Source organism: Pogona vitticeps, chromosome 6 (genome assembly GCF_051106095.1).
Source record: "Pogona vitticeps strain Pit_001003342236 chromosome 6, PviZW2.1, whole genome shotgun sequence".
NCBI lineage: Eukaryota > Metazoa > Chordata > Lepidosauria > Squamata > Agamidae > Pogona > Pogona vitticeps.
The window spans coordinates 31,802,251-31,826,205 of record NC_135788.1 but is presented as its reverse complement, the minus strand read 5'-3'; the positions used below and the strand labels follow the sequence as shown (position 1 = coordinate 31,826,205).

At 41.5% G+C, this 23,955-nt stretch overlaps 1 protein-coding gene across 4 annotated transcripts in view; it reads left to right on the top strand.

Annotated features, from left to right (window-relative positions):
- SNX13 (sorting nexin 13) overlaps window positions 1-23,955 on the top strand; it is a 104,459-nt gene that overhangs the window by 26,569 nt on the left and 53,935 nt on the right. For all 4 annotated transcript variants that reach the window (XM_078377170.1, XM_078377168.1, XM_078377169.1 and 1 more), the window contains exons 2-8: window positions 1,577-1,689; window positions 9,109-9,211; window positions 11,055-11,144; window positions 19,200-19,321; window positions 20,017-20,138; window positions 20,747-20,848; window positions 21,289-21,377. In XM_078377170.1, coding sequence (XP_078233296.1) covers window positions 1,577-1,689; window positions 9,109-9,211; window positions 11,055-11,144; window positions 19,200-19,321; window positions 20,017-20,138; window positions 20,747-20,848; window positions 21,289-21,377 — 741 coding nt within the window. The remainder of the gene's footprint in view (window positions 1-1,576; window positions 1,690-9,108; window positions 9,212-11,054; window positions 11,145-19,199; window positions 19,322-20,016; window positions 20,139-20,746; window positions 20,849-21,288; window positions 21,378-23,955) is intronic.

Sequence of the window (23,955 nt, the reverse complement as noted above, 5' to 3'; positions counted from 1 at the left end):
TTCTTTGTGTGTGTGTAGGAACAATTGCTTTACAGAATTGCTAAATATAAAAATACAGAAGTATTGGAGCAAATATCCATTGGCTTTTAGTTGTCATAATGTGAACTGCATATTTTTAGTAGGGATGCGCTCCAGCATCAAAATTCTGATTCAGATTTTGGAATTGGAATTCAGAATTTTAGATCTTCAATTGTGGAATTTTAAAAATTGAAGGAGAGTTCCCACGAACCAGAATGCTGCTTCACACAGGAGAGATTTACTGGCAATGAGGCCGGGGGCAACTCCTTCCTTGAATATGATGGAGCTGTATGGTATGGATATGGAATGTCTGGTGCTCTTCTGTTTCCCAAGCACGAAAGCAACAGCACGGCTGCTGCCCCAGCTGACTGTCAGTCTGGTTGTTGATGTCGTCCTTGTCATTCTCTGTCACATTGGCTCTTTGGGAAATACGTTTCTTCTTTGCCATCTGTTTTGGCTCTTGTCTTGGCTAAATTGCATAAAGACATCACTGTAACATGTCTGAGATCCACTCATATCCATTCCACCATGAACAAGAGGTTTCTCTTCCACCTCTATGGCAGAGACTCATACACTCTGCACTATTGCCTGCTGCTCTTTCATAGTGTCAGTGCTGGACAAGGCAAATGGTGTCAGATGTTGTTTGCAGGGACTCATAAAATAGTAGTTGTAGGCTGTTTTTCCTCCCCCTCTCCCCCACTCCTCTCAGTAGAAGCTGGTGCAGTGGGTGCAGGCGGCATTTTTGCAACCTTTGCCAAATGTCTACTTCTAACACACCCATATTTCATACTGCCTGAAGACTCTACCCAAAGAATAATATTACCTGATTCTGCTACAGCAGAACGTAAATCCTTCCAATAAAAGTCACACATGTACACACATACAATAGATACAAAATCTATTAATTAATAGATCTGTCTATATATAACAAAATCTTATTCCACTGTCACCTATACCCCAAAGGGATCTAAACCTAATAGAATATTTCCCTACTGATTTATATTGCTGCTCAGAGACCACTAGTAATGGCGCAGCTAAAAAATCTTGTAAATAAATAAATATAAAATATTAATCTATGAATCTGCTAATCCTATTCCTAACTATATTGGGTAAGCAATAAACAATGTGATGGAGAGAATATAAGTGTAAGTTGAGGGTTCAGAAAAGGACACTGAGAAAACTGCTGGAGTTCAGGCTTGCACAAAAGTATATCCTAAGAGCAAATGCTCAAGGAGATTTATAAGCAGCTATGCCCAATTCTTTCAACTGGAAAGAAACAATATTTGTTTACAATACTTTTACCCTGCCTCTCTCCTTTAAAAATAGGACCCAAGGCAACTTACATATTTAAAAATACAATATTAAAAGGTAAAAAAAGTAAATTATTCAAATATTATTCAAATATTAACAAACAATATCATATTTAAAATGCTAATGTTTCTACTGTGCATATTCTAGTGTCAGGTTCCAAAAATGTAAGAGAAGATTTGGATATTTCTGTTTCAGAGAGAAAATATTAACTACAGTATTACTTATTTTGTCTCCTTTTTTATTTCAGAACAGTCTTTCCATATGGGGATGGGGATGCCTTTGTGTTGTGCTGTTTCTAATCACATTTGGACCATTTGCTATATTTTACTTTGCATTATATATATTCTTCTTTGTGGGTGGGTAAGTATATTATTTTCTGTTGTTTGAATTATATAAAGACATCATTAGAATTAAGAGTGATGCATTGTAAATAGAAGCGACTGTTTTGCTTGCCAAGATATAACTTTTATTCATTGGAATACAACTGAACAGAAAAGATTGTGTTACTCTGTTTTCCATTGTCAACCATGTTTCAGCAAATGACTTGAGTGCAACTGGGCCTTGATGATAAAGCATTACAGTGGTGCCTCGCTAGACGATGATAATCTGTTCCACTGAAATCGCTGTTTAGCTAAATCATTGTCTAGCGAAAAGCATTTCCCCATTGGAATGCACTGAAACTTGTTTAATGTGTTCCAATGGGGAAGAATCGTCATTGTCTAGCGAAGATCGGCCATAGGAAAGCCGCTTTGCGAACCGCCAATCAGCTGTTTAAATCGCTGTCTTGCGAAACTTAGGTCCCGAAAAGACCTGTTTTGTGAGCGCGGAGGAAGCTGTCAAAATCGTCATCTAGCGAAAATTGGTTTGCAAAGCAAAGACCAAACATTGTCCAGCGAAATTCCCCCATAGGAATCACTGTTTTGCGAATCGCTATAGTGATCGCAAAAAGTCAATGTCTAGCGAAAAAACTGTCATGCGGGGTAACTGTCTAGCGAGGCACCACTATATTCAGTTACATGAAAGATATTCATTTGAACCTGTGTGTATTGATTACAGTACAGATTAAGAATAAATGTTTTCTATGTTGCACAAAAACATACCGTGTTTCCCCGAAAATAAGACAGGGTCTTATATTAATTTTTGCTCCAAAAATGCATTAGGGCTTATTTTCAGAGGATGTTTTATTTTATTTTTATGTACAACAATCTACATTTATTGTTAGTCATGTCATCTTCTTTTGGTTGCTACACAATGGTGAAAGGTGGGATATCACTTAACTGGGGCTTATTTCTGGCGTAGGGCTTATATTACTAGCATCCTGAAAAATCATACTAGGGCTTATTTTCAGGTTAGGTCTTATTTTCGGGGAAACCAGGTAGAACTTATATTTCACTGAGACTCAGCCAAAAACGTTTATATGTAAAAGAACAATTGTACTGGGGTGCGTGCAGGGGTGGGAAAGGAGTATTTAGCTACTCTGTTTATGCTAGATGGAGGTGGGGTAGAAATTTGTTTTCCTTCCACTGTCTTAATTTCCAGGTCTTTCGAGGGATTCTGAAGATCTTCAGACCCCAAGAGTATAGCCTTAAATAGCCCTGTTTTAAGGAGTTGTACTGATAGAGCACTGCCAGTGTGGCAGCTATAAGAATTGAAAGCTCAGGAAAGACCTCTAGCTGCAACTATCTCTTTGTGTTGGCAGAAAGGAAACTCATCCATTCAGCAGTCCTCTGAACAGCCTTGCTGAGAGCATTCCAGATTACTTTGAATATATGTCTTTTGCTTTTGTTTTTATCTAGTTTTTAAAATTCTGATTTTTAAAAATTCCAATGGGGGTAGGATTATGGGGAAAGGAATTTAGGTTTAGGGGGTAGGTATGGATAGGGAAAGGGTAAAACTCCAGCGAATGAGATAGTACATTTACATCAACTTGTACAACTGTACTAAAAAAAAGATAAAACCAGCAAATTTTCTAGTCTTACTAGTTACTAATCTTTCTATTCCCTGATTAGACCTTCACATACTTCTTTAATCTATGCCTTCCAGGCTATTTTTTGAGTCTAATTATGAAATTATTCCCTATATCTCCAACAAACATAATAAAAGTCTCCTCTGTTTTATATTTCCCACACTATTTAAAAACATTTTTATATCTTTATGTATTTATGTATTTATGTATTTATTTATTTATTTATTTATTTATTTATTTATTTATTTATTTATTTATTTATTTATTTATTTATTTATTCATTTCATTTCATTTCATTTCATTTCATTTCATTTCATTTCTATCCCGCCTATCTAGTCAATTGTGACCACTCTAGGCGGCTTACAACAAAGTTTTTTTTAAAAAATCTTTGTTTGCCTTGTGTGTTGTTGTTGTTTAGTCGTTAAGTCGTGTCTTACTCTTTGTGACCCCATGAACCAGAGCACGCCAGGCCCTCCCATCTTCCACTGCCTCCTGGAGCTGGGTCAAATTCATGTTGATAGCTTCTATGACACTGTCCACCATTTTGTCCTTGTCATCCCCTTCTCCTCTTGCCTTCACACTTTCCCAGCATCAGAGTCTTTTCCAGGGAGTCTTCTCTTCTCATGAGATGACCGAAGGATTGGAGCCTCAGCTTCAGGATCTGTCCTTCCAGTGAGCACTCAGGGTTGATTTCCTTCAAAATGGATAGGTTTGTTCTCTTTGCAGTCCAGGGGACTCTCAAGAGTCTCCTCCAGCACCACAATTCAAAAGCATCAATTCTTTGGCGGTCAGCTTTCTTTATGGTCCAGCTCTCACTTCCATACATCGCTACTGGAAAAACCATAGTTTGGACTTGCAGGGTTTGTTTGCTTTTTGGGTCCCCCCCCCAATTTCCAATTGGTCTTGCAGGGTTTGTTTGCTTTTTGGTTTTTTCCCCCCATTTTCCGATGGGTCTTGCAGGTTTTGTTTGCTTTTTTGGCATTTCTAATGGGTCTTGCAGGGTTTGTTTGCTTTTTGGGTTTTTCCCCTGCATTTCTAATAGGTCTTGCAGGGTTTGTTTGCTTTTTTTGGGGGGGGGGGTCCTTCGGCGGGAACGGATTAATCACATTTCCGATGGGTGTTGCAGTGTGGGGGGTTTTGTGGGGTTTTTTTGTGATATTTTTTCCAACCAGAACGGATTAATCACGTTTCAGTGCATTCCTGTGGGAAATGGTGCTTTGACTTATGACCATTTCGAGTTACAGCCATCTTCTGGAACGGATTAAGTTCATAAGTCAAGGCACCACTATATAATCTATAACACATCTTCTGTGCATTTTCCTTAATAGTTACTGATTTTTAAATATTAATATTCTTCTACCATTTTATACCCATTATATCCTACAGTCTTTAACCATTTTATTAATTTAGGCCATTTTTATTGTTGAGATTTTCTTTCCTCCTCCTGGATCCTCTTGTTTCTATAGTGCACTTAACTTTAGAGCGTCTCGCTTGCTCTGTTGAGCTTCTTTTAGCCTCTCATCCTGATGATCCAATTGATTTCTCTTCTTCTCGTTTCTCATCTCCTTTTTTCTCCTTTTTTCTGCCCAGTCACTTCTCCTTTGTTTTCATCAAATCTTCTGCCTTCAGTTTTGAGTTAATATAATAGCTCTGCTCCTGGAATTCAAAGAGGACACTTTTAGGCACCAACCTCTTATACATAATTGAGTTTGTTCTCACGAGGGATGTCAACTCAGCATATTGTCTCATTTTCTGTCTCATTTGCCACCGAGTATGCTTCAAGATCTTAAACTCTTTATATTTTCTATTAAGTTCTTTGTCTTGTATATTTCTTAGAACTTTATCTCAAAAGATTTTTCTCATAAATTTAACATGAATTTCTCTAGCGAGATTTTTATACCTAGTATAAAGGTAAAGGTAAAGGTTCCCCATGACAATTTTTGTCCAGTCATGTTCGACTCTAGGGGGCGGTGCTCATCCCCATTTCCAAGCCATAGAGCCAGTGTTTGTCCGAAGACAATCTTCCGTGGTCACATGGCCAGTGCAACTTAGACATGGAACGCTGTTACCTTCCCACCGAGGTGGTCCCTATTTATCTACTTGCATTTGCATGCTTTCAAACTGCTAGGTTGGCGGGAGCTGGGACAAGCGACGGGCACTCACTCGGTTGCGTAGATTCGATCTTACGACTGCTTGGTCTTCTGACCCTGCAGCACAGGCTTCTGCGGTTTAGCCCGCAGCGCCACCACGTCCCAACGTACCTGGTATATGCTGTATTAATTCTTCGTGCTGTGTCTATATTTTGTTGAACATCTTCTGGTCACATCTCCATGAGCCATGGTAAATAAGTAGTAATCACTTGTGCTGTGTCTTCTCATTTTTTGTTCTGGTAGATTCTGGAATCTAAGTATGGCATTGTCTCTTTCCATTTGTAGATTTAACAGAGTAGTTTCATCTTGTTTTCTTTCCTGTTTTAGCTCTCCCATCTCTGCATTCAAGGTCTCCAGTCTTTCTTCCGTTCTTTTTGATGTCCCATCTATTCTGACTATTTGGTTTTTTATTTTCTGTAATTTGATTTTTAATATCAGTCATTTGCATCCCTAAATCTTTCATTTGTATACATAGCTGAGCCATCCCTCCTTGTAGTTAGTTGCTGTAGCCCCATTAATAACTTACTTTGAATACTCTGTTGCTAATCCTTAAATGACTCTTGCCCCAATATCCCACTGAGATTCTGTTCCTGTGCCAGTGAGACTCTTTTAAGTTCTCTCTTTCCCACCTTTTGTTGCCATATTGATTCCCCCCTTCTTCTTAAGTTAAGTAAATAAGGGATGCTGTTTAAGTCTTCTGTCATTACCTGTTTTCTTTTTCTTTAAGGGGTCCTGTTTAAGTCTTCTGTCAAGATATGTTGCTGTAACCTTACTTTTCTTTTCTCGTCTTATTTACATGTCTGATCCAAGGGGTGTGTGGACCTTCCCTCAGAGTTAAACATTCTCATAGTTACCAAGTCACAACAACAAACATTTAAAGGATCCATAATGCTTTGAAGTAAATAATATTTTATAGTATTTCAGATAGTAACGGGAGTGATGCTTTTATTTTAGGTTGATCTCCTTTCGTGATGAGGTAGTTTTCTCCCCCTTTCCCCTTTCTCTCTTCTCCCCTCTTCTTCTCATCCAAACTTTGGGGGGGGGGGAGGCTCGCTTCTACCATAAGATTTTAAAAAGGTAAAGTCCATTTTGAGGACTCTCTGTCTCTTTTCTATGTAGTTATTTGGGTCCATGGAGATTTTCCTTACATGAACAGATATTTTAACTTACTCAGAGTCTCTGGTTGAGATATTTCCAACATCCTTTTGCACTCTCTCACTTTCTACTTTAGATGTTCCCAGCTCTTTGCCAAGACGGCTTCCTCCTTGGTCTGTACGTTCAGATGTGACTTTGGAGGGCGAACCAGCCTTCGCTGATCCCATTTCCCCCCCCCCCCTTTGTCATCTATGCTGCTTTAGTGGCATCCTTCCCCCCCCCCCCGGCTTGGGGGGGGGTCCGAACTGAAGGGTCCTGGTCAATTTCAGGAGCTTGCCTGAAACCTGACTGTTTTGTGCCATCATGAAACCCCACCTTCTATGTAGTTTTTAAAATTCATTTCAGTTCGTGGATTCTGTTCTTAAATGCCACTTGTTTTAGATATTGCTATGGAATATATAATGAATTCACAACAGATAGCTTTTCTAGTAACGAGAGGAATAGAACTAATTTAAGAATGTTGAGCAGATTTCACTTCACAACAGTGTATTTTGTTCAAGTAGTATTTTTGGTTTTCCAACTAAATATTGTATTGGAGAGTCTGAGGAAAAGATACAGAAATTATAAGAACAGCCTGTTCTTGATAATGTTTTTATTTAGAATATTGCAGTGGGCCCTCGATTTACGAACTTAATCCATTCTGGAAGGCCGTTCGTAAGTCGGAAAGTTCCTAAGTCAAAGTACAATTTCCCATTGAAATGCATGGGAACGGAATTAATCCGTTCCAGCATTTCACAAATAAAATAATAATAATAATAATAATAATAATAATAATAATAATAATAATAATAATAATAATAATAATAATAATAATAATAATAAAAATAAAAATAAAAATAAAAATAAAAATAAAAATAAAAATAAAAATAAAAATAAATAAATAAATAAATAAATAAATAAATAAATAAATAAATAAATAAATAAATAAATAAATAAATAAAAATAAGAAGAGCAAGTCCCATGTTGGGACTACAAAACACACACACACACAAACCACAGAAACATAACCCCCCAGTCCAAACCCACCCTCCAAAACCCACACAGAAAAGTTTTTTTTTTTTAAGGACTTACCAGTCCAAAGCCTTCCGGCCCTCCGCTGTGGCCGGGGGCAAGCAGCCAGGCACCTGGCCAGCTCTAGCCTCCCGGCGCTCTGCTGGCTCCATGCGCCAGGCGAGCTGGGAGAAAGGGCAGGAAATTCAAATTTCCTGCCCTTCTTCCCTGCCTTTGGAGCTTTCAGAGGGCTTCCTCCGATGTTGGGGAAAGCCCTTTGAAACCTCTGAAGGCACCGATCGCAGCAGCGAGGACCCTCAGGGAAGTCTCCCATGGTGGCGTGCAAGCCTGGAGAGACCTCCCTTGGGGTCCCCGCTGCTGCGATGGGCGGCTTCGGAGCTCTCTGAAGGCAAAAAGACAGGGAGAAAGCACGGGAAGTTCGAACTTCCCGCGCTTTCTACCTGCCTTTTTGGCTTCGGAAGCAAGCCGGGCTGCCGGGCAGGAATCAGCTCCTTCCTTTCACCCAATGCTAAGTCCCCTTCGTGCCAGCTGAGCTCAGCCCAGCTTTCTCCCTGCCTTTTTGGCTTCGGAGGTTTCAGAAGGCTTTCTCCAAAGTCGGAGGAAGCCTTTTGAAAGCTCCAAAGGCAGGGAGGAAGGGCAGGAAATTCGAATTTTCCGCCCTTTCTCCCTGCCTTTTCAGTTCATAACCCAATCCGCATTCGCAAGTAGGGTGTACTACTTGTGATGAGATCGGGTTTGTAACCAGAAATGTTCGTAACTAGGACCGTTCGTAAGTCGAGGGTCCACTGTAGTCTAATTAGTCTCATGGTGCAGTAGTTAAACTGTAGTACTGTATTGTGTCAAAACTCTGCTCGTGGTCAGTATTCCAACCTAGCAGATTTTGGCAGCTGGCTCAAAGTTGACTCAGCCTTCCATTCCTCTGAGGTTGGTAAAATGAGTACTCAGTTCGCTGGGGGGGCATGGGAAAATTGTATAATTAAATTATAAACTGCCTAGAGCAGTGATGGCGAACCTGTGGCAGACATACCACAGCAGGCACACAGAGCTCTTTCTGTGGGCACACGAGCCATAAGTTGCCGTATTGTTAAAGGCGAAAGATTTATACGATCTGAAGAGAAACCATTATTGTTACTCCCCCCCCCCCCCGCAGCCAAACCTGCGGAGGCTGCTGCAGCCGCGGTGCTGGCGCTGGCAGTGGATCCGGAGTGGGGTCTTAAGGCACCTCCGTGCCCAGGATTCCACCTTTCACCGTCACTTCCGGTTCCCCCACCATCACTCCCGGTTCTGCTGCTGCTGCTGCGGCCTGCCGCCTGCTGTGTTTGTTTTTTTAATCCCATTTGGGCACTTGTGCCCTAAAAGGTTTGCCACCGCTGGCCTTGAGAGTGCTTTAAGCACTGTGGGGCAGTAGACTAGCAGCACGCTTTGCTTTTATTTTTTTGCTTTAGTCAATAAATTGTCTCAATGTTTGAAACTTCCAGTGTGATTTCATTCTTCTAGGGGCTTTGCGGTAACACTCTTATTTGGACAAAGTAATTCAAACAAGTACCTTGAACAGTGTGAGGACTCTTTTCTTCCTCCAGTCTCATTTGGCATTGCTAAGGTAAGCAACATGGCATTATTTTTAATTCATTTTTTTTCTGATGTTTCTTCATATGTTTTTGTTATCTGACCCCTTTTGTCTTTGAATTAGCAAGAAAAAACAAATGATTTGTTAATACACAATTCAGAGTACTCCATTTCTGAATGTTTCCTTCTATTTTAGATGGAGAATGAGACAGAATATTAGTAAGAACAAGCGTCTCCTTGCAAGAAAACAGAGTGTTTTATTCAGGTTTCCTGAACCTACATACCTTTCCCATTCCTTGCTGTCACCATTAATCCCAGTCATCATCTTTTGCCTCCTGATTGTACACCTCCTTTGGACTATTTTTGGTCTGTGGGCAAATCTCATTTTGAAAAGGATTCACCAGATCTTTTCGATCAGGGAAATTATCGTTCCAGACCACAGGCTGGTTCTCTATATCCATTCTAAATCTCTTTGTTGCCTTTTCCACACACTCCATCAAAACAGCCAACAGTCCTCTGGTTTTCTCCCCATAGAGTTTTTTTTAAAATATCTGTAATGTTTTGTACTTGTGCACACGTTGAGGAAGCACAAGTCTATTGATACCCTCCATGTGTGTGGATGGTGTGGTTTTGGCAGCGTAGATTACTACCACTGAGACAGGGCTTTTAAAAAGATCTTAAGAAGCCTAAGGCACAATATTTGTTTGAGGCCTCTCTTTGCCACTACCTTATGTCAGTTGTTGTGGCGCCCTTCATGTGTGAGGCCCTCACATGCGTGAGTCTTGGGTGCACTTGCCCCTTCACCCTCTTAAAAAAGTCCTGCATTCAGAGAATTAAATTACTAATAACATATATAGTTGCAGAATACTTTATGCTTTAAATAGTGATGTAGTGAATTATGATGCGAAATGCCCAGTAACTTTTCTTGTGAGCCATCCCCCCTTTTTTCCATCAGATTAAAGAGTACTGTATAACATTCATGACTTGCAAAGAGCCAAATCTGAGGGAGGGACCTAGATTGGAACTGTCACTGGAAGGGGTTAACCTTTTCTCCTGAACGGTTGTCTTGGTGAAAATCAACTGTGATCTTTTGTTCATCTCAGTAAAGCAGTTCCATTAACATCATTCTGTTTGGCTGACTTTAATCAGGAGCACTGAGTATAAGAAAAGGTTTAATACCCCACCATGTCACAGTCCTGCTCTAATTTGGATCTCCCTTTGTTTAAAAACAAAGCAAAATACAGAATGTCAAGTGAATTCCAAATATTTTGTAGTTTGGCCTTCTTGATATAAAGCACTTAAAATATCAGGAAGCTTCTGAGGTTCCTATAGCCAGCACCTCAGATTAGCTGAGAGGACCGCATTGTTGTATAATTTCTGAGAATCATCATTCCAAATCTTCCACTTTTGACCTCTTGATTCTTCAGAATGATGATGTTGAATATCTGCATCTTAACCTGAAAAACTAGATGAATGTTTGAAATGTGCATATGTGTTTACTCAGGTATTTCTATGTGACCATATTTTATGAAAAGGGACATTTGTGCACTGTTGTATAGTGACATGTTTGAATAAGATGCACAGCCAGTTCTGGGAGCCCAGTGAGATTTTGACCTTCTTTGTCTTTAACAGCAGCCCAATTTCTTTGCTCTATCAGTCTATCCAGAAATTTGCTTTTTAAATATAGAGACTGTAAGGGGGCTGCTAATGGAGAAGAGAAAAATAGGAGTGATAGAGGGACTAATATATTTTGGATTTTTTGAAATGCTTTTTAACATCAAAAAGCTTAGATATGGATCAGAATGTTATTTTCTGTTAAAGTGTGAACTAAACCTGGGAGTTAATCATGTCCCCTCTCTCCCCCCCCCCCCCCAAAGTGCATAGAAGAAATGAAACGGGAAAGCAAACCTATTAAAATTGATAGGAGACTGACCGGTGCCTATATAATTGATGAACCTCTGCAGCAAGTGAGTTTTTTAAAAAGTGTTTTAAAATAAGTTGTTTTTGTAATATTCTAGACCTATATTAATAAACAATTGTATTTTTTAATGAGAGATGCAAAAATGATGCAGCCTTCTGTCTGCATAATCCAAATTATCCTCCTTGTGGGACTCGGTGGCTGAACCGCTGTTGTTTAGCTTAGTAAGTGGCAACTGGAGTAGGCCCACTTGAATCAATGGAATTTATGGATGTGCTGACTCACCAACTCCTTGCTGATTTATTAGGCCCGTTCTAATGCAACTTATTGTGCTAAGCAACAGGATTTCTGCCAAATGGTAAGTAAAAGTATTCCACTTTTATTTGAGTGGGGTGTCTCTGAGAAATTTATTTATTTATTTATTTATTTGATTTCTATCCCGCCTATCTAATCAATTAAGATTACTCTAGGCGGCTAGAGTAATCTAGCCGCCTAGATTACTAGGCGGGTATTTAAATACTCGCACCTTTCTCCACCAGACTTTCCCTCCCTGTTTGTATTGGTAGTTTCTCGGATAGCCCATAGCTTGACAGCTATATCTTCTGTTGCAACACACACAATCAACAATTTTGTCTGTTAGGATTGTTATCTGAATTTAGCTTTAGTTAAACTTTTAAAAATTTGGTTTAAGGGGAAGAAGCAGAATTTGATTATTCTTTTTCTTATGATCTTGGCGACGAACTTGGTTAAAGCAGATAACGAGCAACAGATGTTAGAAATCACAGATTAGAATTATTGTTTCCTCAGATAAGTGCATTTATTGTTCTTCTACCAATTGTTCTTACACTGACACTGTTCAGTTTGTTGTCACGACAGTGTAGATTTATTGTAAAGTTGCTCTTTGAAAAAAGAAATGTGTGTACTGTACATACTAGAGTGTATGCACTTACCAGCAGAACTGCAAATTTTGAAGATTCTATAAGGTCTATTTTTGTTTCAGTAGAGTTTTGTAGCAGGGGTAAGATGGACAGAGTAAATCTAGGATTCTTTTAGTTAGAGTAGACCATTTGAATTCCTACTGGTGTTAGCTTATGGTGCACATGACTTTCTGTGGCTGATTGTAGCTTATTGACAAGATGCTGGGGTGTCTCTTGGTCTTGTGTCTGATAATGCACCTGATTACATAACTGAGATCTTGTGCTAACATCACTACAATTCCAGACAGTAAGACTAAGTTAATTGTGACAATTTCATTGAATCTACCCTGGATTGCACTACTGTCAGTTTTTGCCATATGTTTTCATTTATTATATGATAATACAGTTATCTTTCCAAAATTTGCCATGTTTTATTCACTCCTTTTGTTTTCTGTTAATATGACTAGTATGCTACTGGAGTTGCTTCTGTTGGTGTGAATGCTAGCTTGCTCTTCAGGCAAGAACCTGGCTAGTGCACAGTCTCTTTGGCTTCCCTCTCCTTTGAAATGTGAGAGGGCAAGAAGTTTAGAAGTTTCTGTTCCTGGTTTGCAGCATACTGCACTTTACCCTTTCATCAGAACTCTGTAAACTATGATTGAATCAAAGTACCCACCCCATGGCTGAGACAAAGATGACAGTAGCTGTGAAACAGAAGTAGAAATTGTTCTTCGTGATCTCTGTGAATGTACACTGATGGAGTTAATTTGCGCCTGTGCAGAGCAGCTTCAGAATCTTCTAGAACAGTGGTCCCCAACCTTGGGCCTCCAGATGTTCTTGGACTTCAAGTCCCAGAAATCCTGGCCAGCAGAGGTGGTGGTGAAGGCTTCTGGGAGTTGTAGTCTAAGAACATCTGGAGGCCCAAGGTTGGGGACCACTGTTCTAGAACTCAGGCACATGGTGCTAGGACCTCCCACATGCGGGCTATAACCCCACCCCGGCACTGAGTGCCTCAGTTCCGTCTCTGCCACCACTTGTGCAGCTACTCGAATTGGAGCTTCCTGTTCTCATTTCCCTCAGCCTTTAAAATTACCTACTTGGACCTCCCGGCTTCTTCAACTTGAACTGTTGTACTTTCCTTCTGGATTTGTGAGTTGAACAAAAGAATATGACTGTGTTATTTTGTAAAAAACATCAGTGAGTTTATGGCCGCTTTGGGCTTTTTCAGGTGCTGCTCATCTTGTTCAAACAAGGTTCCACTTACGATGGCCATTCACAGTGTTTGTTCTGTCTCGGGGAGGAGCACCAGCGCCGCCCTGTGTACTGTTTGTAAGGCTTTTACTGAGCTGGTGCTGAAGCAGAGGCTCCAGCAACTTCGCTTCTACTTGTGGGAGAAATCGCTTTGCCCAGCTCGAGCTTTGGCCAAAGACCAACAGCAAGCCCCTCTTTCCGAGACTTCTTGAACTACAGGGCACTCACTTAAGCATGCTCATAAGGCAGCCAGACCTTCATCGTCGGTTTTGAGGTCGACCACATTGGTGTTGGTATTGAAGCCGCCTTCGGCCTTGATACCGAAGAAGAAGAAAAGGCCATTTTCAAAGGCTTCTAGGCCTCAGCTGAGCCTCTGCCATCACCAGTGCCTGCAGCCCATGGGCCTTGTGAATCGGCCATGTACAGTGGACCCTCGAGTTACAGACTTTTCAAGTTACAGACTTCTCTGGCTGCAAAATTTAGGTTTGACTTGCAGCCGGAGAATCAACGTACAGACCAGAAAAAAACAAAAAACAAAAATGGAACAAAAATGGAACAAAACCGGCCGGGTACGGGATTAATTGGTTTTCAATGCATTATAGCTCAATGGAGACTTGACCTACAGACTTTTTGACCTGCAGCCACTGTTCCAATACGGATTCATTCCGTAACTAGAGGGCCCACTGTATTTTCGAAGTCACTAGTGGCTGCCGTATTATGAGCGATACCCTCTGTCGCACTTGCCGCCTCAGTATCACAGGCATCCCAAGGATTACCTTTACTTTGAGGATGACTCCAATGTCAAACTCTGCCTCGTAGAGCAGCAAAGTGGCCAGCACCTCAAGAGCCTTTGCCACCTTCATATCCCAAGTCCTATAGACCAGTGGTCCCCAACCTTGGGCCTCCAGATGTTCTTGGACTAAAACTCCCAGAAGCCTTCACCACCACTCTGCTGGCCAGGATTTCTGGGAGTTGAAGTCCAAGAACATCTGGAGGCTCAAGGTTGGGGACCACTGCTATAGACCATGCCTGGCCTCAACTCTTCGGCCTGGGCCAAAGCCTGCTCCTGCACCTCTGAAGGGCTTCACAGGAGCTGGAGGAGGAGTCAACAGAGGCCCCAGATGATCATCCCAACTGATACCCCTCGACTCGAGCTCGACCAACTCTCTCCCAGGCTCTGGACCCCAGGACATTGAGTTCGAGACTGATTTGGAGGAATCAGATGGTGAGAGTGATAAGGACTCTCTGCCAAACATTTCGACCCCAGGTTCTGATGCAGCTACCGGAAGCCCAGGCAGAGACTTTAATTCTGTGGGCCCACCAGCAACATCTAACAGCATGATTCATTTGTCACCGTTCCTTCACGCTTGGGAGCCTATCACTTCTGATTCATGGCTTTTCACTATTATAGGAACAAGATATGCAATTGAATTTGATTCTTTACCTTGCATGGGTTTACTAAGAGACACTGCTCCCACCTCAACACTGGAGGAGGTAGCTGCACTGCTTCTGAAGGATGCCATTACCTTGGTTCACAACCCAGACATTGCACATAGTTTTTTCTCTCGCTACTTTATCATCTGTAGAAAGACTGGAGGATGTCGCCCAATTCTCGACCTCCGCCCCTTGAATTCCTGTATTACACCTCGGCGATTTAGGATGGTTTCACTGGATAGCACTATCCAGATGTTGAGGCGAGGAGACTGATTTGCAGTTATAGATCTCAAGTATGCATGTTTGCATATCAGCATTCAGCCTGAGCATTGTCATTTTCTGAGGTTTTCACTTGACTGGGTTGTCTACAAATTCAAGGCTCTTCCCTTTGGTTTATCCATGGCACCATGGGTGTTCACGAAATGTTTAGCCCTGGTGGTGATCCATCTTTGTTTGCATGGTCTTACAGTATTCCCGTATTTAGATGATTGGTTGCTGGTGGCGCCTTCACGTGTCCAATTGTCTCAGGATATTTCATTTACTTTATCTCTTTTATCTGCTCTTGGGCTCCAGGTGAACCAAGGAAAATCCACTCTATGCCCTATTCAGAAGGTTTCGTATATCGAGGCAGTGCTAGATGCCTCATTGGGCCGGGCATTCCTTCCAGAGGACAGAATTTCAAATATCCAGTTGTTGGCTGAAAATGAGATCATTTCAGGCCTGGTACCTGTCACTATACAACCCCCCCTACTAGACGCACATTCCAAACTGTTGGTAGTTACAACATAACTGGCAGCACAGCTGACCTTGTGGGTTTTCTGGCCCAACCTACTGATAGGGAGATCATTTGGACCTCTGACACCAGAAATATGGGAAACCCAAGATGCAAGCCCGACAGGCTGGGGTGCACACGTCAAACAATTAACAGCGCACGGACTCTGGTCGTGGGAGGAAAGGGGCATGTATATCAACTTTCTGGAGCTCCTGGCCATATGCAAGGCCTTCCGGACCTTTGAGCGCCTGCTCCTCAGCTGTGTGGTGGAGGTGGCATCAGACAGTACCACAGGTGTGTTCTAGCTGAACAAGCAGGGTGGCACACACTGTCTTCTTCTGCTGTACCTCTCAGTTCAGCTTTGGGAGTGGTGCTACCCCCGCTACATTTACCTGATAGCAGTACACGTGGTGTCAGAGGACAACATTCTGGTAGATCGGTTGAGTAGACTCCAGGACTGCAGCCAGACGTTGGACTGGGATGTATTCCTTTCTCTTTGCGGTGTTGGGGCACGCTTCAAGTGGATGTTTTTGCCTCCCTTGCCAACAGAAAGTGCAACCGTTATTGCTCCAGAGCAGGGATCCATCGTCACTAGATGGGCCATGAAGTTCATGACTTCTTGGGCCAGGGGCTTCTCTACATGTTCCCTCCTATTCCGCTAGTCCAAAAAGCTAGTTAAGGCTCATCAGGACAAGATTAATGTTATCTTCGTTGGTAGCCTCACCAGACCTGGTTCTCCACCCTACACCAAGACTCGGGGGACCATGTTCGACTTCCATCACTACCTCACCTCCTATCTCTGCACGAGAGCAGAACACTGCACCCAGTTTTGGAGTCTCTACACCTCACAGTTTGGAGGCTGCTCCCATGGTAGCTGATGTCTTGGACCATGTGTATAGGCGCTCCACAACCATCACATATTCTTATAAGTGGAAGATATTCTCCAACTTTGCCACCAAGAATCACTTCCTGACAAGACCTACCTCACTCGATGCAGGTCTTCAGTTCCTCCTTCTCCTTTTTCACCGGACCCTATTGCATTTCACTCTCAACGTGTACGTGGCCTCAATAGTAGCTCATCAACCACCGGCCTCAGATGCCGCAAGCCTATTCTGCCATCCAACTCTAAAACAATTTTTGAAAGGTCTGAAAAACTTGCGCCTGACCTACAAACCCACCACCACTGCCTTAGTGGTCCCTGCAGTTAGTGCTCAACAAACTCACGAGCCCACCATTTGAGCCATTGGCTACAGCGTCTCTCATACTCTTTACGCTAAAGTTGGCCTTCCTCCTTGCCATTACCTCAGCATGATGTGCTGGAGAACTGACTTTTGGGTTGACCCACCCTTACTCCAGTTTCACTCTGATAAGGTTACTGTATTCCCAGATCTCTCCTTCATGCCAAAAGTAGCTAGAGCTTTCCACCTAAATCAGCCTGTAGTACTACCAACCTTTTTTCCAACTCCAACGTTGAAACTGGAGAGGGCTCTTCATTCCTTAGAGGGCACTTTCATATTATGTCTCCCATTCTGCATCCTTCCGCTCCTGATGCTGGCTGTTTGTATCCTTCCAAGGCCAGTCGAAGGGCCTTCCAGTGTTGGCACAAACAATTTCCCGGTGGATAGTTACAATGATCTGTCCGGCATACAAACTGGCCAATGCGCCTTTGCCGAGCATGGTTCAGGCCCATTCTACTAGGGCTGTTGCTTCCTCCACAGCCTTCCTCAGAGGGGTGGACTCGGCAGATATCTGCAAGGCTGGTATGTGGGGCACGCCATTTACCTTTGTGGCTCATTACTGCCTGGATAATTGGGCCAAAGCAAAGGCTGCTGTAGGCCGAGCTGTCTTGGCATCTGTTCTTTCGTGACATCCCTCCGCCTGGTAAGTCAGCTTGCTAGTCATCCATTAGTGTGCATTCACAGAGACCATGAAGAAGAAAAAGAGGTTACTCCCCTGTAACTCTGGTTCTTTGAGTGGTCATCTGTGAATTCACACTTCCCGTCCTTCCTCCCCACTGTATGTCACGTGTGCCTTACATGCTGCACAGCTGCAGACAGTTCCACGGAACTGAGACACTTGGTGCCGGGGTGGGGTTATAGCCTGCATGTGGGAGGTCCTGGCACCATGTGCCTGAGCTCTAGAAGACTCCAAAACTTCTTTGCATAGACACAGATTAACCCCACTAGTGTGAATTCACAGATGACCACTCAAAGAACCAGAGTTACAGGTGAGTAACCTCTTTTGCATCATCTTCCTGTTTACTGCAGGAAGGGAATATAGTTCATGCTAACTTAAGTTTATAATGACAAATTATACTTTATTGTCATTTGAATTTAGACATTTTTTTCAAAATCTGCAAATTGCAGAATTACTGAAGGAATACACTTCTTATTTTTTAAAAACTTGTAAGTTTGGCTTGGGGAAAACTGCATGGTAATATACAGATAGATAATTTTGCCTTAGGTCACAGGCTTGATTTTTATGACTTCGTGTTTTTTTCTCATAATTCCCAGGCAAATATGGTGATTAGTTTAGATGCCCAGAGCTTTACAGTTTTACTTTTTTTTGTTCTAGAATGTTAAGAGTTTGTCTCTGTACTGTTTGCTGCTCTTGTGCAATGTATAAAGCTTGTGATTGTTAATGAAATGCTTAACCCCTTATATAATCACTTAATTCTAAGATTTGTGGAATTAAGATCACAAGCAGGCAGGTCTCATGATAACTAGTAAGATTCAGAAATATTGTTGATGGAATTATATGTCACAGCTGAATGTGGCTAGTATGCACTGTGTGATAATGTGGGTTAGAGGAATGCTTTAAGAAGATATGCTAAATTTATTAATACATTGGCACAATTTCTAATGCCTTTAAGATGCCAAAGGTGCTGATTTGACAGGAAAAGGTTTTCCATTGGTGGTGTGATGCAAGTGTAGTATAATGAACAAGATTTTTAGGAAATACACTGAAGATTGTTTTTGATGTTATTTTGATGTTTACCATGCTTTTTGCCAATCTGATTTTTTCAGCCAAGGACCAAACCATTCTGAGACAGCTAATTAAACTTGGCTTGTACTGAGTAGGAATGTACTATTCATGGGGGGCAGCATTCCCACTCCCAGAATTCTCCAAGAATTCCCCAAGCAGAACTCTGGTAGTTCCTGCCCACAGAGACACACCTCCACATTTCACTCAACTGGATCAGACACTAGCTTTCATCCTATATGGGGTGTACTTCCTGTAAAGAAAGGAAACTGCCCCAGTACTTCTTGGAGGGCCTGTGCCTTTGTGGGCTGTGTAGTTCTTTGTGGGTGCCGTAAATAGAGACTAATGGCCATCACAAATATACTTTACCCTCCAGATATTTTTGGACTGTTAACTATACACAGTGAACCCCCACCATAGGGTGTTCTCCCAAATGCTGATGAGAGTTACAGTCTAAAGGACATGTGGAGGACCACAGTTGTCCAGCCCTGATCTAAGCCATTGTGGATTACAGAACTATAGTGAATCAAATCTATTCTGTAACTAACAATGTTCCGCCCAGCAGTGTACTTGGAATTAAGAGTGCAGCTGAAGTTGTGATCATTGTACTTGTTTAGAAGTTTTAACAGATCTTGATTCTTGTGTAACCCAACATTGTTATGGGTCCTTTGACTCCTTAGCTAAATATTTTCCCCTGGAATGTTCTTTTTTAAAATTGGTATTTTATTTTTATGTTTTTCTGTAATTTTAGATTATCCAGTTTTCCTTGCGTGACTATGTCCAGTATTGGTATTACACACTAAGTGATGACGAGTCTTTTCTTCTTGAAATCAGGCAAGCTCTCCAAAATGCATTAATTCAGTTTTCTTCTAGGTAAGAATTATTTTTATGAACAACTTCAAATATACTAGCAAAAATTACCCTATAACTGTTCAAGCAATTTAAAAGAATAGATTACAATAACTGCTTAAAATACTGTAATAATGAAATATATGTTGTCTGGTCCATGGGGTCACGAAGTGTGTGTGTGTGTGTGTGTGTGTGTGTGTGTGTGTGTGTGTGTGTGTGTCATTACTTCCTTTGAGGTCTTAAATAGAAGTTTCCCAAGAGTCTTTTTTGCACCCACATGTTTCAGAAGTTTTTGTGCACAGATCTCTACACATGGTAGTGTGTTGTATAAAATAGTTAGCATTCAACTGTAGTTTAGTTTAATTGTTTCCAAGTGTATCAGACACTGTACAGTTGATAATACAGTAAGTTCTAGGTTTGATTTTGCTTTGCGTTTTCCCCTTTGAACTGAACCAAAAATGTATATAAGGTGGCCATCTAGTGTTCTTTTTTATTCTGTGCTGTTTAAACAGATGCTTCTACTTCAGAAATCTATGAATGATTGGTAGCCATTGATTAATAACATTAACTAATTTTTTTGCCTTTTGTACTACTTTCTTTTTTAAAAAAGGAAAACAAAATTTAAGCTTCAGTCTTAAAAACTGTTACAGGACAGCAATATATATATTGTACTTAATGCAGTTCTATTTTGTAAAAATAATATTTCTTTACTTTGAAAGGTCAAAAGAAATAGATTGGCAGCCATATTTTACCACTCGTCTAGTAGATGATTTTGCTACTCATCTTAGAGTATTCAGAAAAGCTCAACAAAGGATAACTGAAAAAGATGATCAGATTCAAGGTAATACCTGCTTTTTAAAATATGTCTTACTGCTTTTCATAATAAATCAAAATCAAGGTTTTGGTTATTCTGCAGCTTTCTTCAATGCATTTAGAATAGATACCATTTCCTACAAATCAGAGTTGCATAAGCAAGTTAGCTTTTTCCACCTATTTACCAAGTTCTTAATGCATATATATAATATATTGAAACATAATATGGAGTGCATTTCTTATACAGGAGAATTGGTTGTCTCTTCCCAACCATTTTTTTCACTGCAGTTCCCCATTCCAGATTCCTGGACCTTCCTTAGGTCTGATCATTGGGCAAGTTTTTTGTGGTGGCATTAGAGGTTGGTGTCGTCACAAACTGGTATCGCTGGCCAGAGTTAGGTAGTAAATTACAGGAAAGGTTTCCTTTGTTCTATCTTAGAAAACATTGCGATGAACATATGCAGAAATGAACAGGGCTTTTCAAATCAGGAAATGAATTTTTTTAAAGATACTTGGGGGGGGGACTTAAATTGCAAAGCTTAGAGGTATATGGAAAAGAGGTTTTAGTGCACCTAATGGTCACAATAAAAAATAAATAGCTTATTTGTGTAGATTGATGGAACAATTTCTGTTTAGATGGAGCAGAAGACCTTGTAGATACATTTTTTGAAGTTGAAGCTGAAATGGAGGAGAAAATCTGTCGTGATCTAATCTGCACATCTCCCAAAGATGAAGAAGGTCTCCTTTCTTGCTTTTTAAACATAAGCTGTGAATAAACTGTGCTAGCAAATGGTCTCCTATAAATAAACGAAAATCTCTTCATTTTCATCCATGGTCTTCAGTCACTTTCTTTTGCTTTCAGAGGGATAGTAGTGGATTCTATTATCAATCAGTGGGAGAGAGAATGTATATGTAATGGTAAAATAGTGTATTATTCTTTTGGTTTAAAAATGGCTATTCAGTACATATTACATAGTAATAGTGTAAATTTAGGTATGAGTTTAAAGCTTCTATTTCTAGAACATTATTACCAGTAATTGGCCTGCTGAATGTTGTCATCTTCCTATATGATAGTTGCATTAAATGTGGCATATAGAAGCTTTCTGAAAGATAAGCAGGAGTATATTTAACACTACATTACATTTCATTATCCAGTGTTTTCTGTCTTCTGTCTTTAGGATTCCTAAGGGATCTATGTGAAGTTTTACTGTATTTATTGCTACCTCCTGAAGACTTCCAGAACAAGATCATGAGATACTTTGTCAGGGTAATTTGTCTGTGTGTCTGTCTCTTCTGTCTGTCTCAATATATGTCTGAACTAGTTAAACCTTATCTTTCTCCTCAAGAAGATCCAGGGCAGCTTGCAGTGGTAAAAGAAACAACATTTAAAAAAGAAAATAGCAGCCCTGTTTCTAAGACAATCCCCCCCCCCTCCATTATTGAGAAAAAGCTTGCCTAAAGAAAAAGTTGTTTTGCCTCCTTTTGGAAGTGGGGACCAATCTTGCCTCCTATGGAAGGGGGTTCCACAGCTTGGGAACAGTGACATAGAAGGCCCTTTCTTGTGTCCTTATGAAATGTACCTGTGAGGGTGATGGGACTGACCTCTTCTGATGATTTTGAAACCCAGCTCAGAGAGGAAGGTGTGGTCTTTCAGGTGGTTTAGTTAAGTTATAATTAGTTCTGTATATTCACGAAGGCTTTCATGGCCGGGATCTAATGGTTGTTGTGGGTTTTTCGGGCTCTTTGGCCGTGTTCTGAAGGTTGTTCTTCCTAACGTTTCGCCAGTCTCTGTGGCCGGCATCTTCAGAGGACAGCACTCTGTGCTCTGGTACCAGGGAGCCTGGCAGCGATTTTGTGCTTTTCTCAGCTCCTGCCCCCTCCTCTCCCCGCCTAACAGCTGATCGGCTGGCTCTGAAGAGCACTAATTCTCCATACAGGAGATGTTTTGGAATCCAACCATCAGCCATACTCACAACATGTTCAAGCCAGCGTAGACGTCACTGTTTCAGTAATGTATACATGCTAAAAATTCCAGCTCGTTCTAGGACTGCTCTTGTTTGGAACTTTATCCTGCCAGGTTATACCAAAAATGCGTTGGAGACAACACATATGGAAGGTGTTCAGCTTCCTCTCCTGCCATGTATAAAGGGTCCAGGACTCACTGCAGTACAGGAGTGTGCTCAGGACACAGGCTCTACAGATCTGGATCTTGGTATATGCCGTCAGCTTCTTATTGAGCCATATTCTCTTTGTGAGTCTTGAGAACATGGTAGCTGTTTTGCCAATGCATTTATCCAGCTCGACATCTAAAGAGAGAGTGTCCGAGATAGTCGAGCCAAGGTAGACAAAGTCATGAAGAACCTCCAATTCTTGCATGGAGATGGTAATAGAGGGAGGTGAGTCCACACCCTGGCCCATGATTTGTGTTTTCTTCAGGCTGATTGTTAGTCCAAAGTCTTGTCAGGCCTTGCTAAAGCAATTCATGAGTTGTTGGAGGTTTTCAGCAGAATGGGCAACAATGGCTGCATCATCGGCGAAGAGGAAGTCCCGCATGCATTTCAGTTGGACTTTGGTCTTTGCTCTCAATCTAGAGAGATTAAAGAGCTTTCCATCTGATCTAGTCCCGAGATAGACACTTCTGTTGCAGTTTCAAAGGCGTGCTTCAGCATGACAGCAAAAAAGATCCCAAAAAGGGTTGGCGTGAGGACACAGCCCTGTTTCACTCCTCTTTGGATGTCAAAGGGATCTGATGTTGAGCCATCAAAAACTACAATGCCCTTCATTCCCTCATGAATGGACCTGATGATGTTAAGGATTCGAGGTGGACATCCAATCTTGGGAAATATTTTAAAAAGGCCATCCCTGCTAACCAAATAAAGGCCTTTGTGAGATCTGTGAGGGCCACAAAGAGTGGCTGTTGTTGTTCCCTACATTTCTCCTACGTGAGGGAGAATACCATGTCAGTGGTGGATCTATGAGCTCGAAATCCACACTGTGATTCTGGATGGACTCTTGTCTGCAAGCACTTGGAGTCTCTTCAGCACAACACGGGCAAGGAGCTTCCCTACAACGCTGAGAAGAGAGATGCCATGGTAGTTATTGCAGTTGCCCCTGTCTCCTTTGTTCTTATACAATGTGACGATGTTTGCATTCTTCATGTCCCGTGGTACTCCCACCTTCCCTCCAGCAAAGACGAAAGACTTCATACAGTTTGGTGGTGATGATTTCTTTACAGCACTTCAACAGGGATGTTATCCTTTCTAGGTGCCTTGCCAGAGATGAGGGAATCCAAGGCCATTTTTATTTCTGCTGAATTTGATTCGCTGTCCAACTCTTCCAAGACAGGCAGGCACTCAATGTTATTCAGTGCTTCTTCGGTTACTACTTTCTCTCTAAAATACAGCTCAGAGTAGTGCTGCACCCAGCGGTCCATTTGCTGTGCTCAGTCCTGAATGATCACGCCTGTAGCAGACTTCAAAGGAGCAGATTTCTTCTGTATTGGACCTAAAGCCTGCTTAATACCGTCATACATTCCTTTGATGTTACCTTTGTCCGCTGCTAGCTGTCTCTGAGAGCAAAGAAGCCAATAATCATTGGAACATCTCCTGGCAGCCTGTTGGACTTGGCTACAAGCAGCTGGAAGAGCTTGCAAGTTGTACTCACTAGGACAGGCTTTGTTTGCTACTAGAGCTCTCCTCTTATCCTCGATGCCTGGCATCAACTCCTCTGAATGGTCTTCGAACCAGTCAGCCCTCTTTTTGGTCTTCTTGCCAGATGTGAGCAAGGCGGTGTTATACACAACATTCTTGAAATGTTCCCATCGTTCAGGTGCATTTCCATCAGCC